Source organism: Hyperolius riggenbachi, chromosome 10 (assembly GCF_040937935.1).
Source record: "Hyperolius riggenbachi isolate aHypRig1 chromosome 10, aHypRig1.pri, whole genome shotgun sequence".
NCBI classification, from domain to species: Eukaryota; Metazoa; Chordata; class Amphibia; order Anura; family Hyperoliidae; genus Hyperolius; species Hyperolius riggenbachi.
Genome location: NC_090655.1, coordinates 270,926,259 through 270,952,397, shown reverse-complemented (window position 1 = coordinate 270,952,397; position 26,139 = coordinate 270,926,259). Strand labels below are relative to the sequence as shown.

At 46.8% G+C, this 26,139-nt stretch overlaps 1 protein-coding gene across 1 annotated transcript in view; it reads left to right on the top strand.

Moving 5' to 3' along the window:
* LOC137537198 (uncharacterized) overlaps positions 1–26,139 on the top strand; it is a 107,798-nt gene that overhangs the window by 28,109 nt on the left and 53,550 nt on the right. The window contains 1 exon segment of the mRNA XM_068259307.1: positions 19,237–20,741. Within this exon segment, the coding sequence (XP_068115408.1) occupies positions 19,237–20,741 (1,505 nt within the window).

The window sequence follows — 26,139 nt, the reverse complement described above, 5'->3', positions numbered from 1 at the left end:
AGGGATAACAGTTGTGCCTGGATGAGTGAATCTGTGAATGCATTTGTTTGAACATTTCCATGCGAGAGTGCGAAGGGTTAATAGATTTTTGCTGTTTCCTAGGCACACCCCTTTCAGCACCTCCCTTTCCTTAATAACTTATTTAATGTCCTAACTAGAGGCAATGTGCCTGGATATATGTATTTTTTTCTTGCATAGTGCTGGGACAGTGCAGTGGTGTCAGGTTCCTCTATTCAGCTTATCAGACCTTGCATAGTGCTGGGACAGTGCAGTGGTGTCAGGTTCCTCTATTCAGCTTATCAGACCTTGCATAGTGCTGGACAGTGCAGTGGTGTCAGGTTCCTCTATTCAGCTTATCAGACCTTGCATAGTGCTAGGACAGTGCAGTGGTGTCGGGTTCCTCTATTCAGCTTATCAGACCTTGCATAGTGCTAGGACAGTGCAGTGGTGTCTGGTGACAGGTCCTCTATTTAGCTTATCAGACCTTGCATAGTGCTAGGACAGTGCAGTGGTATCTGGTGACAGGTCCTCTATTCAGCTTATCAGACCTTGCATAGTGCTGGGACAGTGCAGTGGTGTCTGGTGACAGGTCTTCTATTCAGCTTATCAGACCTTGCATAGTGCTAGGACAGTGCAGTGGTGTCGGGTTCCTCTATTCAGCTTATCAGACCTTGCATAGTGCTAGGACAGTGCAGTGGTGTCTGGTGACAGGTCCTCTATTTAGCTTATCAGACCTTGCATAGTGCTAGGACAGTGCAGTGGTATCTGGTGACAGGTCCTCTATTCAGCTTATCAGACCTTGCATAGTGCTGGGACAGTGCAGTGGTGTCTGGTGACAGGTCTTCTATTCAGCTTATCAGACCTTGCATAGTGCTAGGACAGTGCAGTGGTGTCTGGTGACAGGTCTTCTATTCAGCTTATCAGACCTTGCATAGTGCTGGGACAGTGCAGTGGTGTCACGTTCCTCTATTCAGCTTATCAGACCTTGCATAGTGCTGGGACAGTGCAGTGGTGTCGGGTGACTGGTTCCTCTATTCAGCTTATCAGACCTTGCATAGTGCTAGGACAGTGCAGTGGTGTCGGGTTCATCTATTCAGCTTATCAGACCTTGCACAGTGCTAGGACAGTGCAGTGGTGTCGGGTTCCTCTATTCAGCTTATCAGACCTTGCATAGTGCTAGGACAGTGCAGTGGTGACAGGTCCTCTATTCAGCTTATCAGACCTTGCATAGTTCTAGGACAGTGCCGTGGTGTCGGGTTCCTCTATTCAGCTTATCAGACCTTGCATAGTGCTAGGACAGTGCAGTGGTGTCGGGTTCCTCTATTCAGCTTATCAGACCTTGCATAGTGCTAGGACAGTGCAGTGGTGACGGGTCCTCTATTCAGCTTATCAGACCTTGCATAGTGCTAGGACAGTGCAGTGGTGTCGGGTGACTGGTTCCTCTATTCAGCTTATCAGACCTTGCATAGTGCTAGGACAGTGCAGTGGTGACAGGTCCTCTATTCAGCTTATCAGACCTTGCATAGTGCTAGGACAGTGCAGTGGTGTCGGGTTCCTCTATTCAGCTTATCAGACCTTGCATAGTGCTAGGACAGTGCAGTGGTTTCACGTTCCTGTATTCAGCTTATCAGACCTTGCATAGTGCTGGGACAGTGCAGTGGTGTCGGGTGACTGGTTCCTCTATTCAGCTTATCAGACCTTGCATAGTGCTAGGACAGTGCAGTGGTGTCGGGTTCCTCTATTCAGCTTATCAGACCTTGCATAGTGCTAGGACAGTGCAGTGGTGACAGGTCCTGTATTCAGCTTATCAGACCTTGCATAGTGCTAGGACAGTGCAGTGGTGTCACGTTCCTCTATTTAGCTTATCAGACCTTGCATAGTGCTGGGACAGTGCAGTGGTGTTGGGTGACTGGTTCCTCTATTCAGCTTATCAGACCTTGCATAGTGCTAGGACAGTGCAGTGGTGTCTGGTTCCTCTATTCAGCTTATCAGACCTTGCATAGTGCTAGGACAGTGCAGTGGTGTCGGGTGACAGGTCCTCTATTCAGCTTATCAGACCTTGCATAGTGCTAGGACAGTGCAGTGGTGTCGGGTGACTGGTTCCTCTATTCAGCTTATCAGACCTTGCATAGTGCTAGGACAGTGCAGTGGTGACGGGTTCCTCTATTCAGCTTATCAGACCTTGCATAGTGCTAGGACAGTGCAGTGGTGTCGGGTGACAGGTCCTCTATTCAGCTTATCAGACCTTGCATAGTGCTAGGACAGTGCAGTGGTGACGGGTTCCTCTATTCAGCTTATCAGACCTTGCATAGTGCTAGGACAGTGCAGTGGTGTCACGTTCCTCTATTCAGCTTATCAGACCTTGCATAGTGCTGGGACAGTGCAGTGGTGTCACGTTCCTCTATTCAGCTTATCAGACCTTGCATAGTGCTGGGACAGTGCAGTGGTGTTGGGTGACTGGTTCCTCTATTCAGCTTATCAGACCTTGCATAGTGCTAGGACAGTGCAGTGGTGTCTGGTTCCTCTATTCAGCTTATCAGACCTTGCATAGTGCTAGGACAGTGCAGTGGTGTCGGGTGACAGGTCCTCTATTCAGCTTATCAGACCTTGCATAGTGCTAGGACAGTGCAGTGGTGACGGGTTCCTCTATTCAGCTTATCAGACCTTGCATAGTGCTAGGACAGTGCAGTGATGTCACGTTCCTCTATTCAGCTTATCAGACCTTGCATAGTGCTGGGACAGTGCAGTGGTGTCGGGTAACTGGTTCCTCTATTCATCTTATCAGACCTTGCACAGCGCTAGGACAGTGTAGTGGTGTCTGGTTCCTCTATTCAGCTTATCAGACCTTGCATAGTGCTAGGACAGTGCAGTGGTGTCGGGTTCCTCTATTCAGCTTATCAGACCTTGCATAGTGCTAGGACAGTGCAGTGGTTTCACGTTCCTCTTTTCAGCTTATCAGACCTTGCATAGTGCTAGGACAGTGCAGTGGTGACGGGTTCCTCTATTCAGCTTATCAGACCTTGCATAGTGCTGGGACAGTGCAGTGGTGTCGGGTGACTGGTTCCTCTATTCAGCTTATCAGACCTTGCACAGTGCTAGGACAGTACAGTGGTGTCTGGTTCCTCTATTCAGCTTATCAGACCTTGCATAGTGCTAGGACAGTGCAGTGGTGTCGGGTGACTGGTTCCTCTATTCAGCTTATCAGACCTTGCATAGTGCTGGGACAGTGCAGTGGTGTCGGGTTCCTCTATTCAGCTTATCAGACCTTGCATAGTGCTAGGACAGTGCAGTGGTGTCAGGTGACAGGTCCTCTATTCAGCTTATCAGACCTTGCATAGTGCTGGGACAGTGCAGTGGTGTCGGGTTCCTCTATTCAGCTTATCAGACCTTGCATAGTGCTGGGACAGTGCAGTGGTGTCGGGTGACTGGTTCCTCTATTCAGCTTATCAGACCTTGCATAGTGCTAGGACAGTGCAGTGGTGTCGGGTTCCTCTATTCAGCTTATCAGACCTTGCACAGTGCTAGGACAGTGCAGTGGTGTCGGGTTCCTCTATTCAGCTTATCAGACCTTGCATAGTGCTAGGACAGTGCAGTGGTGTCAGGTTCCTCTATTCAGCTTATCAGACCTTGCATAGTGCTAGGACAGTGCAGTGGTGTGGGGTTCCTCTATTCAGCTTATCAGACCTTGCATAGTGCTGGGACAGTGCAGTGGTGATGGGTTCCTCTATTCAGCTTATCAGACCTTGCATAGTGCTAGGACAGTGCAGTGGTGTCAGGTGACAGGTCCTCTATTCAGCTTATCAGACCTTGCATAGTGCTGGGACAGTGCAGTGGTGACGGGTTCCTCTATTCAGCTTATCAGACCTTGCATAGTGCTAGGACAGTGCAGTGGTGACGGGTTCCTCTATTCAGCTTATCAGACCTTGCATAGTGCTGGGACAGTGCAGTGGTGACAGGTTCCTCTATTCAGTTTATCAGACCTTGCAAAGTGCTAGGACAGTGCAGTGGTGTCAGGTGACAGGTCCTCTATTCAGCTTATCAGACCTTGCATAGTGCTAGGACAGTGCAGTGGTGTCGGGTTCCTCTATTCAGCTGATCAGACCTTGCATAGTGCTAGGACAGTGCAGTGGTGACGGGTTCCTCTATTCAGCTTATCAGACCTTGCATAGTGCTAGGACAGTGCAGCGGTGACGGGTTCCTCTATTCAGCTTATCAGACCTTGCATAGTGCTAAAATCTATTAACCCTTCGCACTCTCGCATGCAAATGTTCAAACAAATGCATTCACAGATTCACAGATTGATGCAATGAATGTGTTTGCATGTCTGCACTATGCATGTTACAGGGCCAGAGTTAGGACACCTATGTTTACCTGGGTACTTCTGCGCAGTATAGGTGACTAAGCATAAGAATGCATTCTTCTGTGAACGAAAACACTGGCTTTTAACTTAGCTGCAGGGATAACAGTTGTGCCTGGATGAGTGAATCTGTGAATGCATTTGTTTGAACATTTGCATGCGAGAGTGCGAAGGGTTAATAGATTTTTGCTGTTTCCTAGCCACACTACCTTCAGCACCTCCCTTTCCTTAATAACTTATTTAATGTCCTAACTAGAGGCGATGTGCCTGGATATATGTATTTTTTTCTTGTTACTGACCCCTGGGGCTAGGGTCTAATTCAGTGCACTCCCTCCCCTGTATGTGTTTGTCAGCATGCACACAGCTTATGCTGGTGTATGTGCATGGTGCACATGGACACATAACGTTAGCTCCCTTGTGCGATTAGTAAGATGCACTGTCTGTCCCAGGAGAGGACGTGAGGATGTGTGCTCCTAATCCATTGACAGGTTTGATGCAATGAATGTGTTTGCATGTCTGCACTATGCATGTTACAGGGCCAGAGTTAGGACACCTATGTTTCCCTGGGTACTTCTGCGCAGTATAGGTGACTAAGCATAAGAATTCATTCTTCTGTGAACTAAAACCCCGGCTTTTAACTTAGCTGTAGGGATAACAGTTGTGCCTGGATGAGTGAATCTGTGAATGCATTTGTTTGAACATTTCCATGCGAGAGTGCGAAGGGTTAATAGATTTTTGCTGTTTCCTAGGCACACCCCTTTCAGCACCTCCCTTTCCTTAATAACTTATTTAATGTCCTAACTAGAGGCAATGTGCCTGGATATATGTATTTTTTTCTTGCATAGTGCTGGGACAGTGCAGTGGTGTCAGGTTCCTCTATTCAGCTTATCAGACCTTGCATAGTGCTGGGACAGTGCAGTGGTGTCAGGTTCCTCTATTCAGCTTATCAGACCTTGCATAGTGCTGGACAGTGCAGTGGTGTCAGGTTCCTCTATTCAGCTTATCAGACCTTGCATAGTGCTAGGACAGTGCAGTGGTGTCGGGTTCCTCTATTCAGCTTATCAGACCTTGCATAGTGCTAGGACAGTGCAGTGGTGTCTGGTGACAGGTCCTCTATTTAGCTTATCAGACCTTGCATAGTGCTAGGACACTGCAGTGGTATCTGGTGACAGGTCCTCTATTCAGCTTATCAGACCTTGCATAGTGCTGGGACAGTGCAGTGGTGTCTGGTGACAGGTCTTCTATTCAGCTTATCAGACCTTGCATAGTGCTAGGACAGTGCAGTGGTGTCTGGTGACAGGTCTTCTATTTAGCTTATCAGACCTTGCATAGTGCTGGGACAGTGCAGTGGTGTCTGGTGACAGGTCCTCTATTCAGCTTATCAGACCTTGCATAGTGCTAGGACAGTGCAGTGGTGTCGGGTTCATCTATTCAGCTTATCAGACCTTGCACAGTGCTAGGACAGTGCAGTGGTGTCACGTTCCTCTATTCAGCTTATCAGACCTTGCATAGTGCTGGGACAGTGCAGTGGTGACTGGTTCCCCTATTCAGCTTATCAGACCTTGCATAGTGCTAGGACAGTATAGTGGTGTCGGGTTCCTCTATTCAGCTTATCAGACCTTGCATAGTGCTAGGACAGTGCAGTGGTGTCGAGTTCCTCTATTCAGCTTATCAGACCTTGCATAGTGCTAGGACAGTGCAGTGGTGTCGGGTTCATCTATTCAGCTTATCAGACCTTGCATAGTGCTGGGACAGTGCAGTGGTGTCGGGTGACTGGTTCCTCTATTCAGCTTATCAGACCTTGCATAGTGCTAGGACAGTGCAGTGGTGTCGGGTTCCTCTATTCAGCTTATCAGACCTTGCATAGTGCTAAAATCTATTAACCCTTCGCACTCTCGCATGCAAATGTTCAAACAAATGCATTCACAGATTCACAGATTGATGCAATGAATGTGTTTGCATGTCTGCACTATGCATGTTACAGGGCCAGAGTTAGGACACCTATGTTTACCTGGGTACTTCTGCGCAGTATAGGTGACTAAGCATAAGAATGCATTCTTCTGTGAACTAAAACCCTGGCTTTTAACTTAGCTGCAGGGATAACAGTTGTGCCTGGATGAGTGAATCTGTGAATGCATTTGTTTGAACATTTGCATGCGAGAGTGCGAAGGGTTAATAGATTTTTGCTGTTTCCTAGCCACACCCCCTTTTGCACCTCCCTTTCCTTAATAACTTATTTAATGTCCTAACTAGAGGCAATGTGCCTGGATATATGTATTTTTTTCTTGCATAGTGCTAGGACAGTGCAGTGGTGTCGGGTGACTGGTTTCTCTATTCAGCTTATCAGACCTTGCATAGTGCTGGGACAGTGCAGTGGTGTCAGGTTCCTCTATTCAGCTTATCAGACCTTGCGTAGTGCTGGGACAGTGCAGTAGTGTCAGGTTCCTCTATTCAGCTTATCAGACCTTGCATAGTGCTGGACAGTGCAGTGGTGTCAGGTTCCTCTATTCAGCTTATCAGACCTTGCATAGTGCTAGGACAGTGCAGTGGTGTCGGGTTCCTCTATTCAGCTTATCAGACCTTGCATAGTGCTAGGACAGTGCAGTGGTGTCTGGTGACAGGTCCTCTATTCAGCTTATCAGACCTTGCATAGTGCTAGGACAGTGCAGTGGTGTCTGGTGACAGGTCCTCTATTCAGCTTATCAGACCTTGCATAGTGCTAGGACAGTGCAGTGGTGTCGGGTTCCTCTATTCAGCTTATCAGACCTTGCATAGTGCTGGGACAGTGCAGTGGTGTCTGGTGACAGGTCCTCTATTCAGCTTATCAGACCTTGCATAGTGCTAGGACAGTGCAGTGGTGTCGGGTTCCTCTATTCAGCTTATCAGACCTTGCATAGTGCTAGGACAGTGCAGTGGTGTCTGGTGACAGGTCCTCTATTTAGCTTATCAGACCTTGCATAGTGCTAGGACAGTGCAGTGGTATCTGGTGACGGGTCCTCTATTCAGCTTATCAGACCTTGCATAGTGCTGGGACAGTGCAGTGGTGTCTGGTGACAGGTCTTCTATTCAGCTTATCAGACCTTGCATAGTGCTAGGACAGTGCAGTGGTGTCTGGTGACAGGTCCTCTATTCAGCTTATCAGACCTTGCATAGTGCTAGGACAGTGCAGTGGTGTCGGGTTCATCTATTCAGCTTATCAGACCTTGCACAGTGCTAGGACAGTGCAGTGGTGTCACGTTCCTCTATTCAGCTTATCAGACCTTGCATAGTGCTGGGACAGTGCAGTGGTGACTGGTACCCCTATTCAGCTTATCAGACCTTGCATAGTGCTAGGACAGTATAGTGGTGTCGGGTTCCTCTATTCAGCTTATCAGACCTTGTATAGTGCTAGGACAGTGCAGTGGTGTCGGGTTCCTCTATTCAGCTTATCAGACCTTGCATAGTGCTAGGACAGTGCAGTGATCGGGTTCATCTATTCAGCTTATCAGACCTTGTATAGTGCTAGGACAGTGCAGTGGTGTCACGTTCCTCTATTCAGCTTATCAGACCTTGCATAGTGCTGGGACAGTGCAGTGGTGTCGGGTGACTGGTTCCTCTATTCAGCTTATCAGACCTTGCATAGTGCTAGGACAGTGCAGTGGTGACGGGTTCCTCTATTCAGCTTATCAGACCTTGCATAGTGCTAGGACAGTGCAGTGGTGTCGGGTTCCTCTATTCAGCTTATCAGACCTTGCATAGTGCTAGGACAGTGCAGTGGTGTCACGTTCCTCTATTCAGCTTATCAGACCTTGCATAGTGCTGGGACAGTGCAGTGGTGTCGGGTGACTGGTTCCTCTATTCAGCTTATCAGACCTTGCATAGTGCTAGGACAGTGCAGTGGTGTCGGGTTCCTCTATTCAGCTTATCAGACCTTGCATAGTGCTAGGACAGTGCAGTGGTGACAGGTCCTCTATTCAGCTTATCAGACCTTGCATAGTGCTAGGACAGTGCAGTGGTGTCGGGTGACTGGTTCCTCTATTCAGCTTATCAGACCTTGCATAGTGCTAGGACAGTGCAGTGGTGTCGGGTTCCTCTATTCAGCTTATCAGACCTTGCATAGTGCTAGGACAGTGCAGTGCTTTCACGTTCCTGTATTCAGCTTATCAGACCTTGCATAGTGCTGGGACAGTGCAGTGGTGTCGGGTGACTGGTTCCTCTATTCAGCTTATCAGACCTTGCATAGTGCTAGGACAGTGCAGTGGTGTCGGGTTCCTCTATTCAGCTTATCAGACCTTGCATAGTGCTAGGACAGTGCAGTGGTGACAGGTCCTGTATTCAGCTTATCAGACCTTGCATAGTGCTAGGACAGTGCAGTGGTGTCACGTTCCTCTATTCAGCTTATCAGACCTTGCATAGTGCTGGGACAGTGCAGTGGTGTTGGGTGACTGGTTACTCTATTCAGCTTATCAGACCTTGCATAGTGCTGGGACAGTGCAGTGGTGTCACGTTCCTGTATTCAGCTTATCAGACCTTGCATAGTGCTGGGACAGTGCAGTGGTGTCGGGTGACTGGTTCCTCTATTCAGCTTATCAGACCTTGCATAGTGCTGGGACAGTGCAGTGGTGTCAGGTTCCTCTATTCAGCTTATCAGACCTTGCATAGTGCTAGGACAGTGCAGTGGTGTCGGGTGACTGGTTCCTCTATTCAGCTTATCAGACCTTGCATAGTGCTAGGACAGTGCAGTGGTGTCACGTTCCTCTATTCAGCTTATCAGACCTTGCATAGTGCTAGGACAGTGCAGTGGTGTCACGTTCCTCTATTCAGCTTATCAGACCTTGCATAGTGCTGGGACAGTGCAGTGGTGACTGGTACCCCTATTCAGCTTATCAGACCTTGCATAGTGCTAGGACAGTATAGTGGTGTCGGGTTCCTCTATTCAGCTTATCAGACCTTGTATAGTGCTAGGACAGTGCAGTGGTGTCGGGTTCCTCTATTCAGCTTATCAGACCTTGCATAGTGCTAGGACAGTGCAGTGATCGGGTTTATCTATTCAGCTTATCAGACCTTGTATAGTGCTAGGACAGTGCAGTGGTGTCACGTTCCTCTATTCAGCTTATCAGACCTTGCATAGTGCTGGGACAGTGCAGTGGTGTCGGGTGACTGGTTCCTCTATTCAGCTTATCAGACCTTGCATAGTGCTAGGACAGTGCAGTGGTGTCGGGTTCCTCTATTCAGCTTATCAGACCTTGCATAGTGCTAGGACAGTGCAGTGGTGTCGGGTGACTGGTTCCTCTATTCAGCTTATCAGACCTTGCATAGTGCTAGGACAGTGCAGTGGTGTCGGGTTCCTCTATTCAGCTTATCAGACCTTGCATAGTGCTAGGACAGTGCAGTGCTTTCACGTTCCTGTATTCAGCTTATCAGACCTTGCATAGTGCTGGGACAGTGCAGTGGTGTCGGGTGACTGGTTCCTCTATTCAGCTTATCAGACCTTGCATAGTGCTAGGACAGTGCAGTGGTGTCGGGTTCCTCTATTCAGCTTATCAGACCTTGCATAGTGCTAGGACAGTGCAGTGGTGTCACGTTCCTCTATTCAGCTTTTCAGACCTTGCATAGTGCTGGGACAGTGCAGTGGTGTTGGGTGACTGGTTACTCTATTCAGCTTATCAGACCTTGCATAGTGCTGGGACAGTGCAGTGGTGTCACGTTCCTGTATTCAGCTTATCAGACCTTGCATAGTGCTGGGACAGTGCAGTGGTGTCGGGTGACTGGTTCCTCTATTCAGCTTATCAGACCTTGCATAGTGCTGGGACAGTGCAGTGGTGTCAGGTTCCTCTATTCAGCTTATCAGACCTTGCATAGTGCTAGGACAGTGCAGTGGTGTCGGGTGACTGGTTCCTCTATTCAGCTTATCAGACCTTGCATAGTGCTAGGACAGTGCAGTGGTGTCACGTTCCTCTATTCAGCTTATCAGACCTTGCATAGTGCTGGGACAGTGCAGTGGTGACGGGTTCCTCTATTCAGCTTATCAGACCTTGCATAGTGCTGGGACAATGCATTGGTGTTGGGTTTCTCTATTCAGCTTGTTCACCACTGCACTGTCCAGCACTATGCAAGGTCTGATAAGCTGAATAGAGGAACCAGTCACCACTGCACTGTCCCAGCACTATGCAAGGTCTGATAAGCTGAATAGAGGAACCAGTCACCACTGCACTGTCCTAGCACTATGCAAGGTCTGATAAGCTGAATAGAGGAACCAGTCACCCGACACCACTGCACTGTCCCAGCACTATGCAAGGTCTGATAAGCTGATGGATGTTTTGTTTTCCTTCCACTATCTGACATTACTAAAGTTGCCCATAGACCTAACGATTATGGGCAGATTCGACACAGAGACAAATTCATCTATAATTGAATCTGTTTAGAGATAAATTTGAGATAAATTTGATTTTTGTTCAACCTGCCCATACACTACAGGCCGATTCTTGTCCGATTTCAGCATGAATTCTTCAGGGAATCGGCTGAGACTGCACTGCCCCCAATGTACAATGTGCCTGGTGTGCGTATTTATACGTTACCTGTCCTGTAGCAGCCTCCATACACGCCACTTGCACATAGCGTCTGACGTCACACACTATGCGCCAGTAGCATATATGGAGAGCCGCCCGGAGGTTACAGACACCGCACGGGGGCTGCTACAGGACAGGTAACGTATAAATGCACACACTGGGGGGAGGGGGCAGACACATTTATACATTGTGTCGGTAGCAGTGGGGGTTTCGTCGTCTCGTCGCTCGTTACAGAAATCGCCGCCGTGCTGCCACCCACCCGACCAACTACCTTCGGCCTGACATCTTACGGCATGCGCAATCGACCATGCAACCAATTTCCATCCTGAGATTGGTCGCTTTGTCGGTTGGGCGTGCACCTGGCGGAACGGATTTTCATCCAATTCGATTATAATAATTATATATAATATAAATTATAATAATCAAATTGGATGGTCGATTGACCGCCAAGTCGCCTGATGTCACCTTTAGGAAAAACATAAACTTTGAAAGTGTTAATTTAATACAGAAGGTATTTATGATTATTTGTTGGAGTGAGCATTTGAGGCGTCCCACAATGCACCACTGCTGGATATGCAAAGTGTCCCTTTGTTGCCCCTTAAAGCTATAGCAAGCTGACATATTATTGCATTTTTATCGGTCTGGATGTGTTTAGTTTTCATAGACAACAAAGGGATGATTTGCATATTCAGCAGTGATGCATTGTGGGAGAGTCATATGCTCCCTCCAACTTGAATAATCACAAATACATTTTGTTTTGAGAATGCAAATTTATGTTCCAGCTCAAATGTGAACCAGCGTAAGAGCTTCTTATGGCAGAACCTATGTGACATCAACACACAAAATAAGGTTTCCTTTAAAGGGGGTAGAAAGCCCGACATCCACACAGGGGGCATTTACAGTGGCTTGCAAAAGTATTCGGCCCCCTTGAACTTTTCCACATTTTGTCACATTACTGCCACAAACCTAAATCAATTTTATTGGAATTCCACATGAAAGACCAATACAAAGTGGTGTACACGTGAGAAGTGGAACGAAAATCATACATGATTCCAAACTTTTTTTTACAAATAAATAACTGCAAAGTGTGGTGTGCATAATTATTCAGCCCCCTTAATCAATACTTTGTAGAACCACCTTTTGCTGCAATTACAGCTGCCAGTCTTTTAAGGTAGGTCTCTACCAGCTTTGCACATCTAGAGACTGAAATCCTTGCCCATTCTTCTTTGCAAAACAGCTCCAGCTCAGTCAGATTAGATGGACAGCGTTTGAACAGCAGTTTTCAGATCTTGCCACAGATTCTCGATTGGATTTAGATCTGGACTTTGGCTGGGCCATTCTTACACATAGATATGTTTTGTTTTAAACCATTCCATTGTTGCCCTGGCTTTATGTTTAGGGTCGTTGTCCTGATGGAAGGTGAACCTCCACCCCAGTCTCAAGTCTTTTGCAGACTCCAAGAGGTTTTCTTCCAAGATTGCCCTGTATTTGGCTCCATCCATCTTCCCATCAAATCTCGGCTCTGCCTGTTCAGTAAGCCAGTAATTCAGTAAGGAGTTCATTGGGCAAGACTCCCTAACACTGCTACTGCCTACTGCCTACTGAGTGCGCTCTAGTGGCTGCCTCGCAAGCGCTTTGAGTCCGACAGGAGAAAGGCGCTATACAAATACTGCCATTATAACTCTGACCTGCTTCCCTGTCCCTGCTGAAGTGAAGCAACCCCAGAGCATGATGCTGCCACCACCATATTTGACAGTGGGGATGGTGTGTTCAGAGTGATGTGCAGTGTTAGTTTTTCGGCACACATAGCGTTTTGCATTTTGGCCAAAAAGTTCCATTTTTGTCTCATCTGACCAGAGAGCCTTCTTCCACATGTTTGCTGTGTCCCCCACATGGCTTGTGGCAAACTGCAAACGTGACTTGTTATGCTTTTCTGTTAACATTGGCTTTCTTCTTGCCACTCTTCCATAAAGGCCAACTTTGTGCAGTGCATGACTAATAGTTGTCCTATGGACAGATTCCCCCACCTGAGCTGTAGATCTCTGCAGCTCGTCCAGAGTCACCATGAACCTCTTGACTGCATTTCTGATCAACGCTCTCCTTGTTTGGCCTGTGAGTTTAGGTGGACGGCCTTGTCTTGGTAGGTTTAAAGTTATGCCATACTCCTTCCATTTCTGAATGATCGCTTGAAAAGTGCTCCGTGGGATGTTCAAGGCTTTGGAAATTGTTTTGTAACCTAAGCCTGCTTTAAATTTCTCAATAACCTTATCCTTGACCTGTCTGGTGTTTTCTTTGGACTTCACGATGTTGTTGCTCCCAATATTCTCTTAGACAACCTCTGAGGCCCTCACAGAGCAGCTGTATTTGTACTGACATTAGCTTACACACAGGTGCACTCTATTTAGTCATTAGCACTCATCAGGCAATGTCTATGGGCAACTGACTGCACTCAGGCGGAAGGGGGCTGAATAATTATGCACACCCCACTTTGCAGTTATTTATTTGTAAAAAATGTTTGCAATCATGTAAGATTTTCATTCCACTTCTCATGTGTACACCACTTTGTATTGGTCTTTCATGTGGAATTCCAATAAAATTGATTCATGTTTGTGGCAGTAATGTGACAAAATGCGGAAAACTTCAAGGGGGCCGAATACTTTTGCAAGCTACTGTAAGTGGGCTTCACACAGGTACAGAGGAGGCACTGATATAAGTGTGTGTGGAGGGGGAGGGGCAGAGGAGTGTGTGTGGAGAAGGGAGGGGCAGAGGAGTCGCTGAAATAAGTGTGTGTGTAGGGGCAGAGGAGACACTGAAATAAGTGTCTGTGGAGTGGGAGGGGCAGAGGAGGCACTGAAATAAGTGTGTGTGGAGGGGGGAGGGGCAGAGGAGGCACTGAAATAAGTGTGTGGAGGGGGAGGGGCAGAGGAGGTACTGATATAAGTGTGTGTGGAGGGGGGAGGGGCAGAGGAGTCACTGAAATAAGTGTGTGTGGAGGGGGAGGGGCAGAGGAGTGTGTGTGGAGACGGGAGGGGCAGATGAGTCGCTGAAATAAGTGTGTGTGGAGGGGCAGAGGAGGCACTGAAATAAGTGTGTGTGGAGGGGGAGCGGCAGAGGAGGCACTGAAATAAGTGTGCGTGGAGAGGGGAGGGGCAGAGGAGTCACTGATACAAGTGTATGTGGAGGGGCAGAGGAGGCACTGATATAAGTGTATGTGGAGGGGGAAGGGGCAGAGGAGTCACTGAAATAAGTGTCTGTGGAGTGGGAGGGGCAGAGGAGGCACTGAAGTAAGTGTGGGGGGAGGGGCAGAGGAGGCACTGAAATAAGTGTGTGGAGGGAAAGGGGCAGAGGAGGCACTGAAATAAGTGTGTTTGGAGGGGGAGGGGCAGAGGAGTGTGTGTGGAGAAGGGAGGGGCAGAGGAGTCGCTGAAATAAGTGTGTGTGGCGGGGAGGGGCAGAGGAGTGTGTGTGGAGAAGAGAGGGGCAGAGGAGTCGCTGAAATAAGTGTGTGTGGAGGGGCAGAGGAGGCACTGAAATAAGTGTGTGTGGAGGGGTGAGGGGCAGAGGAGGCACTGAAATAAGTGTGTGTGGAGGGTGAGGGGCAGAGGAGGCACTGAAATAAGTGTGTGTGGAGGGGGAGGGGCAGAGGAGGCACTGAAATAAGTGTGTGTGGAGAGGGCGGGGCAGAGGAGGCACTGAAATAAGTGTGTGTGGAGGGGTGAGGGGCAGAGGAGGCACTGAAATAAGTGTGTGTGGAGGGGTGAGGGGCAGAGGAGGCACTGAAATAATTATGTGTGGAGGGGGGAGGGCAGAGGAGGCACTGATATACGTGTGTGGAGGGGAGGGGCAGAGAAGTCACTGAAATAAGTGTGTGTGGAGGGGGAGGGGCAAAGGAGGCACTGAAATAAGTGTGTGTGGAGAGGGGAGGGGCAGAGGAGGCAATGAAATAAGTGTGTGTGGAGGGGTGAGGGGCAGAGGAGGCACTGAAATAAGTGTGTGTGGAGGGGTGAGGGGCAGAGGAGGCACTGAAATAATTGTGTGGACGGGGGAGGGCAGAGGAGGCACTGATATACGTGTGTGGAGGGGGAGGGGCAGAGAAGTCACTGAAATAAGTGTGTGTGGAGGGGGAGGGGCAGAGGAGGCACTGATATAAGTGTGTGTGGAGAGGGGAGGGGCAGAGGAGGCACTGAAATAAGTGTGTGTGGAGGGGTGAGGGGCAGAGGAGGCACTGAAATAAGTGTGTGTGGAGGGGGAGGGGCAGAGGAGGCACTGAAATAAGTGTGTGTGGAGAGGGGAGGGGCAGAGGAGGCACTGAAATAAGTGTGTGTGGAGGGGTGAGGGGCAGAGGAGGCACTGAAATAAGTGTGTGTGGAGGGGTGAGGAGCAGAGGAGGCACTGAAATAATTATGTGTGGAGGGGGAGGGCAGAGGAGGCACTGATATACGTGTGTGGAGGGGAGGGGCAGAGAAGTCACTGAAATAAGTGTGTGTGGAGGGGGAGGGGCAAAGGAGGCACTGAAATAAGTGTGTGTGGAGAGGGGAGGGGCAGAGGAGGCACTGAAATAAGTGTGTGTGGAGGGGTGAGGGGCAGAGGAGGCACTGAAATAAGTGTGTGTGGAGAGGGGAGGGGCAGAGGAGGCACTGAAATAAGTGTGTGTGGAGGGGGGAGTGGCAGAGGAGTCACTGAAATAAGTGTGTGTGGAATGGAGCTGCAGAGTCACTGAAATGTGTGTGGAGGGGAGGGGCAGAGGAGTCACTGAAAAAAGTGTGTGTGGAGGGGAGGGGCAGAGGAGTCACTGAAATAATTGTGTGTGGAGGGGGAGGGGCAGAGGAGTCACTGAAATAAGTGTGTGTGGAGGGGGAGGAGGGGCAGAGAAATCACTGAAATAAGTGTGTGTGGAGGGGGAGGGGTAGAGGAGTGTGTATGGAGGGGAGGGGCAGAGGAGTCACTGAAATCAGTGTGTGTGGAGGGGGAACGGCAGAGGAGTCACTGAAATAAATGTGTGTGGAGGGGCAGAGGAGTGAGTGTGGAGGGGGAGGTGCAGAGGAGCCACTTATATAAGTGCATGTGGAGGGGGGATGGGCAGAGGAGGCACTGAAATAAGTGTGTATGGAGGGAGGAGGGGCAGAGAAGTCACTGAAATAAGTAGGTGTGGAGGAGGGGGGAGGGCAGAGGAGTCGCTGAAATAAATGTGTGTGTGGAGGGGAGGGGCAGAGGAGTGTGTGTGGAGGGGGAGGGGCAGAGGAGATACTAAAATAAGTGTGTGTGGAGGGGGGATGGGCAGAGGAGGCACTGAAATATGTGTGGAGGGGGGAGGGGCAGAGGAGTAAGTCTATGGTGAATTAATAAAATAAAAATTGGGTCATGTCAGGTTTGGTAACAAGGTGAAGGTGTTTCCCAAGTTTTGCAGGGGGTCCAGTGATTTCTAGCCCCACCCTTTCCCCACCCCCACTGATCTCCTGTCCAATAGGAGCTGCAGTGTGCAAGTGTGCAGCAGTTTGGTTCCTCATTGGGCAAAAGGATGGGAGGAGAGATATGGCTATACTGTAATATATAGAAGTATATATGTAGGTATTTATATCCAGATACAGAAATATTAGTGGTTTGGGGTCTCTGTAACATAAATGGATAATTCCTCCACCTCGCAGCTCCTATAATTAGGGACAAGAGAGAGATAAAGGTACATTACAAGGGGCATATGAGACACGAGGATAGAGCGATAATAAGAAAGTGTAAGTGACACCACATTGCTCTACAAACATAACACAGATTTCTTGCTATAACTACATATACAGTGGTGTGAAAAACTATTTGCCCCCTTCCTGATTTCTTATTCTTTTGAATGTTTGTCACACTTAAATGTTTCTGCTCATCAAAAAACGTTAACTATTAGTCAAAGATAACATAATTGAACACAAAATGCAGTTTTAAATGATGGTTTTTATTATTTAGTGAGAAAAAAAACTCAAAACCTACATGGAGCTGTGTGAAAAAGAAATTGCCCCCTGAACCTAATAACTGGTTGGGCCACCCTTAGCAGCAATAACTGCAATCAAGCGTTTGCGATAACTTGCAACAAGTCTTTTACAGCGCTCTGGAGGAATTTTGGCCCACTCATCTTTGCAGAATTGTTGTAATTCAGCTTTATCTGAGGGTTTTCTAGCATGAACCGCCTTTTTAAGGTCATGCCACAACATCTCAATAGGATTCAGGTCAGGACTTTGACTAGGCCACTCCAAAGTCTTCATTTTGTTTTTCTTCAGCCATTCAGAGGTGGATTTGCTGGTGTGTTTTGGGTCATTGTCCTGCTGCAGCACCCAAGATCGCTTCAGCTTGAGTTGAGGAACAGATGGCCGGACATTCTCCTTCAGAATTTTTTGGTAGACAGTAGAATTCATGGTTCCATCTATCACAGCAAGACTTGCAGGTCCTGAAGCAGCAAAACAACCCCAGACCATCACACTACCACCACCATATTTTACTGTTGGTATGATGTTCTTTTGCTGAAATACTGTGTTACTTCTACGCCAGATGTAACGGGACATGCACCTTCCAAAAAGTTCAACTTATGTCTCGTTGGTCCATAAGGTATTTTCCCAAAAGTCTTGGCAATCATTGAGATGTTTTTTAGCAAAATTGAGACGAGCCTTAATGATCTTTTTGCTTAAAAGTGGTTTGCGCCTTGGATATCTGCCATGCAGTCCTTTTTTGCCCAGTCTCTTTCTTATGGTGGAGTCGTGAACACTGACCTTAATTGAGGCAAGTGAGGCCTGCAGTTCTTTAGATGTTGTCCTGGGGTCTTTTGTGGCCTCTCGGATGAGTTTTCTCTGCGCTCTTGGGGTAATATTGGTTGGCCGGCCACTCCTGGGAAGGTTCATCACTGTTCCATGTTTTGCCATTTGTGGATAATGGCTCTCACTGTGGTTCGCTGGAGACCCAAAGCTTTAGAAATGGCTTTATAACCTTTACCAGACTGATAGATCTCAATTACAGTACTTTTGTTCTCATTTGTTCCTGAATTTCTTTGGATCTTGGCATGATGTCTAGCTTTTGAGGTGCTTTTGGTCTACTTCTCTGTGTCAGATAGCTCCTATTTAATTGATTTCTTGATTGAAACAGGTGTGGCAGTAATCAGGCCTGGGTATGACTACAGAAATTGAACTCAGGTGTGATAAGCCACAGTTAAGTTATTTTTTAACAAGGGGGCAATCACTTTTTCACACAGGGCCATGTAGATTTGGAGGTTTTTTTCTCACTAAACAATAAAAACCATCATTTAAAACTGCATTTTGTGTTCAGTTATGTTATCTTTGACTAATAGTTAATGGTTTTTGATGAGCAGAAACATTTAAGTGTGACAAACATGCAAAAGAATAAGAAATCAGGAAGGGGGCAAATAGTTTTTCACACCACTGTAGGTCTGTTGTCACAGGAGTAACACATTGCTTCCATTGTCTCATCAAGCTCTACAATTTACTGCTCTTCAATGTATGGCCAATACTTTGTGTAGAGATGGGCAATGTGATGCATACAACTCTGTACTTATATGCAAATGTCATGCAAATTGTATGCCACTAATCACATTTCTCAGGAAATGTATTTCATTGTCCAAATTCCAAGACACATAAAATGTGCATGCAAAGCTATTGTCATGTGATTGGTGGCCTGTAATCAGCACAACCTTCTGCTGATAACTAGCGATGGTCATGCCAATAACTTTGAGATGGTGCTAATTATATGCAGCGTTACACAGATGCTGCATTTGGCCCATTTCCTATCTGATGGTGCTAATTATATGCTAATTATATGCAGAGTTACACAGATGCTGCATTTGGCCCATTTCCTATCTGATGGTGCTAATTATATGCAGAGCTAATTATATGCTAATTATATGCATTTGGCCCATTTCCAATCTGATGGTGCTAATTATATGCTAATTATATGCAGAGTTATGGTGGCCATACACGGTACAATAAAAACGTTCGATTTTCCCGTTTATTCGATCTAAATGATCGAATTGAATGAAAGTTGAAATTTTTTTTATTTTCGATCAAGAAATTCGAAATTCGAACGATTATCCCGTTTTTTCGGGAAAAATGATCGGACATGCTGGAAAAATCTTTATATTCGATCTAACAGAATAATCGAACTAAATTATCTAATTGAAAAATTGTATGGCCACCTTTACACAGATGCTGCATTTGGCCCATTTCTTATCTACATCATCTTTGCATTACTTTAGAATTCTCAGCAGCTCACTGACCCTCCCTAATGATAATTGCTCCTCCCCTCAGAATTCTCTAACAGGAAGTGATGATGTTTCTCTATTTGCAGGGTGGAGTCCCGGCATCTGGAACCTCTCAGAGACTCGTCTCTCTGTATCCACAGACTGTACAACGAATGATGAAGTCACTGGACAAGAGTGTCCTGCACATATCCTGGTGACCCCAAATATTCCCCCAGACTACCCTCACCTGTCTAACCCTGAGGGGCCTCATACCCAGCACAGCCCTCCCCCCGCTGGAAAGTCTCATTCCTGTTCCACGTGTGGGAAATGTTTTGTGTGGAAATCACATCTTGTCAGTCATGAGAGATCTCACACTGGTGAGAAGCCGTATTCATGTGTTGAGTGTGGGAAATGTTTTGGGCATAAATCAGTACTTGTCAGACATGAGAGATCTCACAATGGTGAGAAGCCCTATTCATGTGCTGAGTGTGGGAAATGTTTTGCTTGGAAATCACATCTTGTCAGTCATGAGAGATCTCACACTGGTGAGAAACCCTATTCATGTGCTGAGTGTGGGAAATGTTTTGCTTGGAAATCACATCTTGTCAGTCATGAGAGATCTCACACTGGTGAGAAACCCTATTCATGTGCTGAGTGTGGGAAATGTTTTGCTTGGAAATCACATCTTGTCAGTCATGAGAGATCTCACACTGGTGAGAAACCCTATTCATGTGCTGAGTGTGGGAAATGTTTTGCTTGGAAATCACATCTTGTCAGTCACGAGAGATCTCACACTGGTGAGAAGCCCTATTCATGTGTTGAGTGTGGGAAATGTTTTGGGCAGAAATCAGACCTTGTCAAACATGAGAGATCGCACACTGGTGAGAAGACCTATTCATGTGCTGAGTGTGGGAAATGTTTTGGACAGAAATCAAACCTTATCACACACGAGAGAACTCACACTGGTGAGAAGCCCTATTTATGTGCTGAGTGTGGTAAATGTTTTGGGCAGAAATCAAACTTAGTCATTCATAAGAGAACTCACACTGGTGAGAAGCCCTATTCATGTACTGAGTGTGGGAAATGTTTTGGGCAGAAATTAGAACTTGTCATACATGAGAGATCACACACTGGTGAGAAGCCCTATTCATGTGCTGAGTGTGGGAAATGTTTTGGAGAGAAAACAAAGCTTGTCAGACATGAGAGATCTCACACTGGTGAGAAGCCCTATTCATGTGCTGAATGTGGGAAATGTTTTGGGCAGAAAGTACATCTCCTCATACATGAGAGAACTCACACTGGTGAGAAGCCCTATTCATGTGCTGAGTGTGGGAAATGTTTTGGAGAAAAAGGATCGCTTGTTGTACATGAAAGATCTCACACTGGTGAGAAGCCCTATTCATGTGCTGAGTGTGGGAAATGTTTTGGGCTGAAATCACAACTTGTCAGACATGAGAGATCTCATACTGGTGAGAAGCCCTACTCATGTGCTGAGTGTGGGAAATGTTTTCGGAAGAAAGAAACTCTTGTCATGCATGAGAGATCTCACACTGGTGAGAAGCCCTACTCATGTGCTGAGTGTGGGAAATGTTTTGCACGGAAATCACTGCTTGTGAGACATTTGTGTTGAGTGTGGGAAATGTTTTGGCCATAAGTGTTCTTTACTAATGTTTGTTTTACTTCTTGAAAAGTGCACATGGCAGCATTTTTACTCTGAATTTTGAGGACTCTTTCCTGCTGCTCAGTGCATTGGATTGTTGCTACTCTGTCTATATCAAACTCCATCGACTCCTCAAGAGGTTGCATGCGTTTGCAGGCATTTGTAAGCGTTGGTCCCTGGCGTACATCAGGCATTTTCCAGGTTGGAGCATTGGCTGGTTGAACGCTCTCCCATATGTTGTGCATCTGTTGAGAGTTTACTTGGTGTTTAACCACTCAATGTATTAGATACAGTATATCTATGCTCCTGCAGACTTCATCTTAGCTCCAGGGGCGTAGATTTACATATTACTGCCCCTGTGCTCTTGTTCCCGCCCGTACACCCCCTGCCGCCCATTAGCCCAGAGATCAATGAATGGGGACATATATATATATATCTATAAATATCTATATCTATATAGTTACATAGTTATCTGAGTTGAAAAAAGTCCGTCGAGTTTAACCAGTTCAAATATATATATATATATATATATATATATATATATATATACAGTGGGTTGCAAAAGTATTCGGCCCCCTTGAAGTTTTCCACATTTTCTCATATTACTGCCACAAACATGAATCAATTTTATTGGAATTCCACATGAAAGACCAACACAAAGTGGTGTACACATGAGAAGTGGAACGAAAATCATACGTGATTCCAAACATTTTTTACAAATAACTGCAAAGTGGTGTGTGCATAATTATTCGGCCCCCTTTGATCTGCGTGCAGTCAGTTGCCTATAGACATTGCCTGATGAGTGCTAATGACTAAATAGAGTGCACCTGTGTGTAATCTAATGTCAGTACAAATACAGCTGCTCTGTGAGGGCCACAGAGGTTGTCTAAGAGAATTTTGGGAGCAACAACACCGTGAAGTCCAAAGAACACACAAAACAGGTCCAAGACAGGTCAGGGATCAAGTTATTGAGAAATTTTAAGCAGGCTTTGTTAGGAACCGGCCCACGGCATGCCTGCGCATACGGTTCCCGACTGCGGGTTTGACCAGATCAAGCGGGGAGCAGCCTTATTTGAGCTACAACCATGGCTGTGACCCCCCCAGAACACTTCTCACTGCCACCACTAGCGATTTGCTAGACACGTCCACTCTGCTGTCGAGTGCTCAGCGCGCAATCCGCGTTTTCGTATTCGGGTCAGCTTTGCGCTTTAGGCCGAATACGGGAATGCCACGCACACACACACACAGTTGCAATCTTGCACTGTAGTGAAGCAAAACCACTAACAGTTAGGCACCACCAGGGGGGGGTCTTAGTGTTAGGGACCACCAGGGGGGGTCTTAGGGTTAGTCACCACCAGAGGGGGTCTTAGGGTTAGGCACCACCAGGGGGGGTCTTAGGGTTAGGCACCACCAGAGGGGGTCTTAGGGTTAGGCACCACCAGGGGGGGGTCTTAGGGTTAGGGACCACCAGGGGGGGTCTTAGGGTTAGGCACCACCAGAGGGGGTCTTAGGGTTAGGCACCACCAGGGGGGGTCTTAGGGTTAGGGACCACCAGGGGGGGTCTTAGGGTTAGGCACCACCAGAGGGGGTCTTAGGGTTAGGCACCACCAAGGGGGGGTCTTAGGGTTAGGGACCACCAGGGGGGTCTTAGGGTTAGGCACCACCAGAGGGGGTCTTAGGGTTAGGCACCACCAGGGGGGGGGGGGGTCTTAGGGTTAGGAACCACCAGGGGGGTCTTAGGGTTAGGCACCACCAGGGGGGGGTCTTAGGGTTAGGGACCACCAGAGGGGGTCTTAGGGTTAGGGACCACCAGGGGGGGGGGTCTTAGGGTTAGGGACCACCAGGGGGGGTCTTAGGGTTAGGCACCACCAGTGCTGTGGAGTTGGAGTTGAATCGGAGCTATTTTGGGTACCTGGAGTCGGAGGTTTCAATAAACTGAGGAGTCGGATAATTTTTTAACCAAATTTATAGCCTTTATAGAAAATAGACTAGTATGCCAAGACTAGTCTTGGCATACTCTAGCATGGCCGGGAGATTGCGTAGATTTGTCACCGATGCTCTTCTATGAACAAAGCCTACTTGGTTGGGGTGTATGAGCCGTGGTAGAATTTCCACCAGTCAATTAGCCATTAGTAAGTTTGTTAGAATTTTGATATCCTGAATGCATGCATACAGTGGCTTGCAAAAGTATTCGGCCCCCTTGAAGTTTTCCACATTTTGTCACATTACTGCCACAAACATGCTTTCATTTTATTGGAATTCCATGCGAAAGACCAATACAAAGTGGTTTAAATGTGAGAAGTGGAACGAAAATCATACATGATTCCAAACATTTTTTTACAAATCAATAACTGCAAAGTGGGGTGTACTTAATTATTCAGCCCCCTTTGGTCTGAGTGCAGTCAGTTGCCCATAGACATTGCCTGATGAGTGCTAATGACTAAATAGAGTGCACCTGTGTGTAATCTAATGTCAGTACAAATACAGCTGCTCTGTGAGGGCCACAGAGGTTGTCTAAGAGAATTTTGGGAGCAACAACACCGTGAAGTCCAAAGAACACACAAAACAGGTCCAAGACAGGTCAGGGATCAAGTTATTGAGAAATTTTAAGCAGGCTTTGTTAGGAACCGGCCCGCGGCATGCCTGCGCATACGGTTCCCGACTGCGGGTTTGACCAGATCAAGCGGGGAGCAGCCTTATTTGAGCTACAACCATGGCTGTGACCCCCCCAGAACACTTCTCACTGCCACCACTAGCGATTTGCTAGACACGTCCACTCTGCTGTCGAGTGCTCAGCGCGCAATCCGCGTTTTCGTATTCGGGTCAGCTTTGCGCTTTAGGCCGAATACGGGAATGCCACGCACACACACACACAGTTGCAATCTTGCACTGTAGTGAAGCAAAACCACTAACAGTCGTTCCGAACGATACTGTTAGCCACTCTGCTGTTGCTACTCGCACTGGCGTTTTCGTACGTTGGGTCAGCTGCGCACTTTAGGCCAACGTATGACAAACGCCCCCACACACAATGCAATTACAATTTCATATGGTAGTGTTGCTCAAGCATACAATTAGGCATGGATTTATACACAGTTGCACTTCAATCTCTTCTAGGCTATGAGTGTTAGTTTAGTACAGCAGAAGTCAAGCTTATTAACTAATAATTTAATATTCCAGGGAAAAAAGTGGAACAATGCAGAACAGAATATATACAAAAGATTACAAAAAAACAAAGTAAAAGGTTACAAAGATAAAAGTTACAAAAATACACACAAAGCGATTTGCTTACCAAAATAAACGGGGAAATAAATGTACCAGCGTATCGATCTGGCGTTGTTGCGGGAGTACGCACTTTCTGGTCAGGAACCAGGTTAGTTCTAGCCGTCTGTGCTATCTCCAAGAACTACAAGTTGTGGTTATCCTAGCTGCTGTTTTATACTGTGAGCTACGCCTGGAGACTGCAACTTCCTTGGGGAGGGGAGGAACTAGTTTTTAATTAAATCTCAGACATAATTCAATTTCCAGGTAAAAGTCTATACATCAAAAGATTGTGAAGTGAGGCTTTTCAACTCCAGGTGAAACTTGATTAAGGTTTTTTCCTGTCTCCGTTTTTAAAGTCTTCAGAGATTTCCAACCCCTTCCAATAGATGTAATTTACAGGGTATAGTTTGCACCTCCACCAATAATTCAATTTCCTCACAATGAAATAGTGTTTAACACACATGTCAACTTTTGGTGAAGAGACTCTTCCTGACTAGTCTAGAGTTCTTCACAATGCTTTAACAGCCTTCATCAACAGAAGTGTCAATGAATTCCATTGTCAATGACTTCAACACTTCACTTCTACCATTGTCTGGTTACCCCAGCTCTATTCACTGAAGTCCTCTTTAGATGCAAATGTAGGTCTATTGACCCACACACACAATCACATGAACAGTCCATGAATCTAGCCTGGCATATCTACACCTTTGACATAACACAGCAGATATAAAAATGGGAAAATGAAATATATTACTGTATTATCCTTAACAGCATCAGCACCCCAATATATCACCACAGGCTTAGGCTACAAAAAGATTTCCAAAGCCTTGAACATCCCAAGGAGCACTGTTCAAGCGATCATTCATAAATGGAAGGAGTATGGCACAACTGTAAACCTACCTAGACCAGGCCATCCACCTACACTCACAGGCCGAACAAGGAGAGCGCTGATCAGAAACGCAGTCAAGAGGCCCATGGTGACTCTGGACGAGCTGCAGAGATCTACAGCTCAGGTGGGAGACTCTGTCCATAGGACAACTATTAGTCATGCACTGTACAAAGTTGGCCTTTATGGAAGAGTGGAAATAAGAAAGGCATTGTTAACAGAAAGCATAACAAGTCCCGTTTGCAGTTTGCCACAATCCATGTGGGGACACAGCAACCATGTGGAAGAAGGTGCTCTGGTCAGATGAGACCAAAATTGAACTTTTTGGTCAAAATGCAAAACGCTATGTGTGGCAGAAAACTAACACTGCACATCACTCAGAACACACCATCCCCACTGTCAAATATGGTGGTGGCAGCATCATGCTCGGGGGGTGCATCTCTTCAGCAGGGACAGGGAAGCTGGTCAGAGTTGATGGGAAGATGGATGGAGCCAAATGCAGGGCAAACTTGGAAGAAAACCTCTTGGAGACTGCAAAAGACATGAGACTGGGGCGGAGGTTCACATTCCAGCAGGACAATGACCCTAAACATAAAGCCAGGGCAACAATGGGATGGTTTAAAACAAAACATATCTATGTGTTAGAATGGCCCAGTCAAAGTCCAGATCTAAATCCAATCGAGAATCTGTGGCAAGATCTGAAAACTGCTGTTCACAAACGCTGTCCATCTAATCTGACTGAGCTGGAGCTGTTTTGCAAAGAAGAATGGGCAAGGATTTCAGTCTCTAGATGTGCAAAGCTGGTAGAGACATACCCTAAAAGACTGGCAGCTGTAATTGCAGCAAAAGGTGGTTCTACAAAGTATTGACTCAGGGGGCCGAATAATTACGCACACCCCACTTTGCAGTTATTTATTTGTAAAAAATGTTTGGAATCATGTATGATTTTCGATCCACTTCTCACATGTACACCACTTTGTATTTTTATATTCCAATAAAATTGATGCATGTTTGTGGCAGTAATGTGACAAAATGTGGAAAAGTTCAAGGGGGCCGAATACTTTTGCAACCCACTGTATGTATGTATGTACACACACACACACACACACACACGCTTGCAAAAGTATTCGTCCCCTTTGAGGTTTTCGACATTTTGTCACATTACTGCCACAAACATGAATCAGTTTTATTGGAATTCCATGT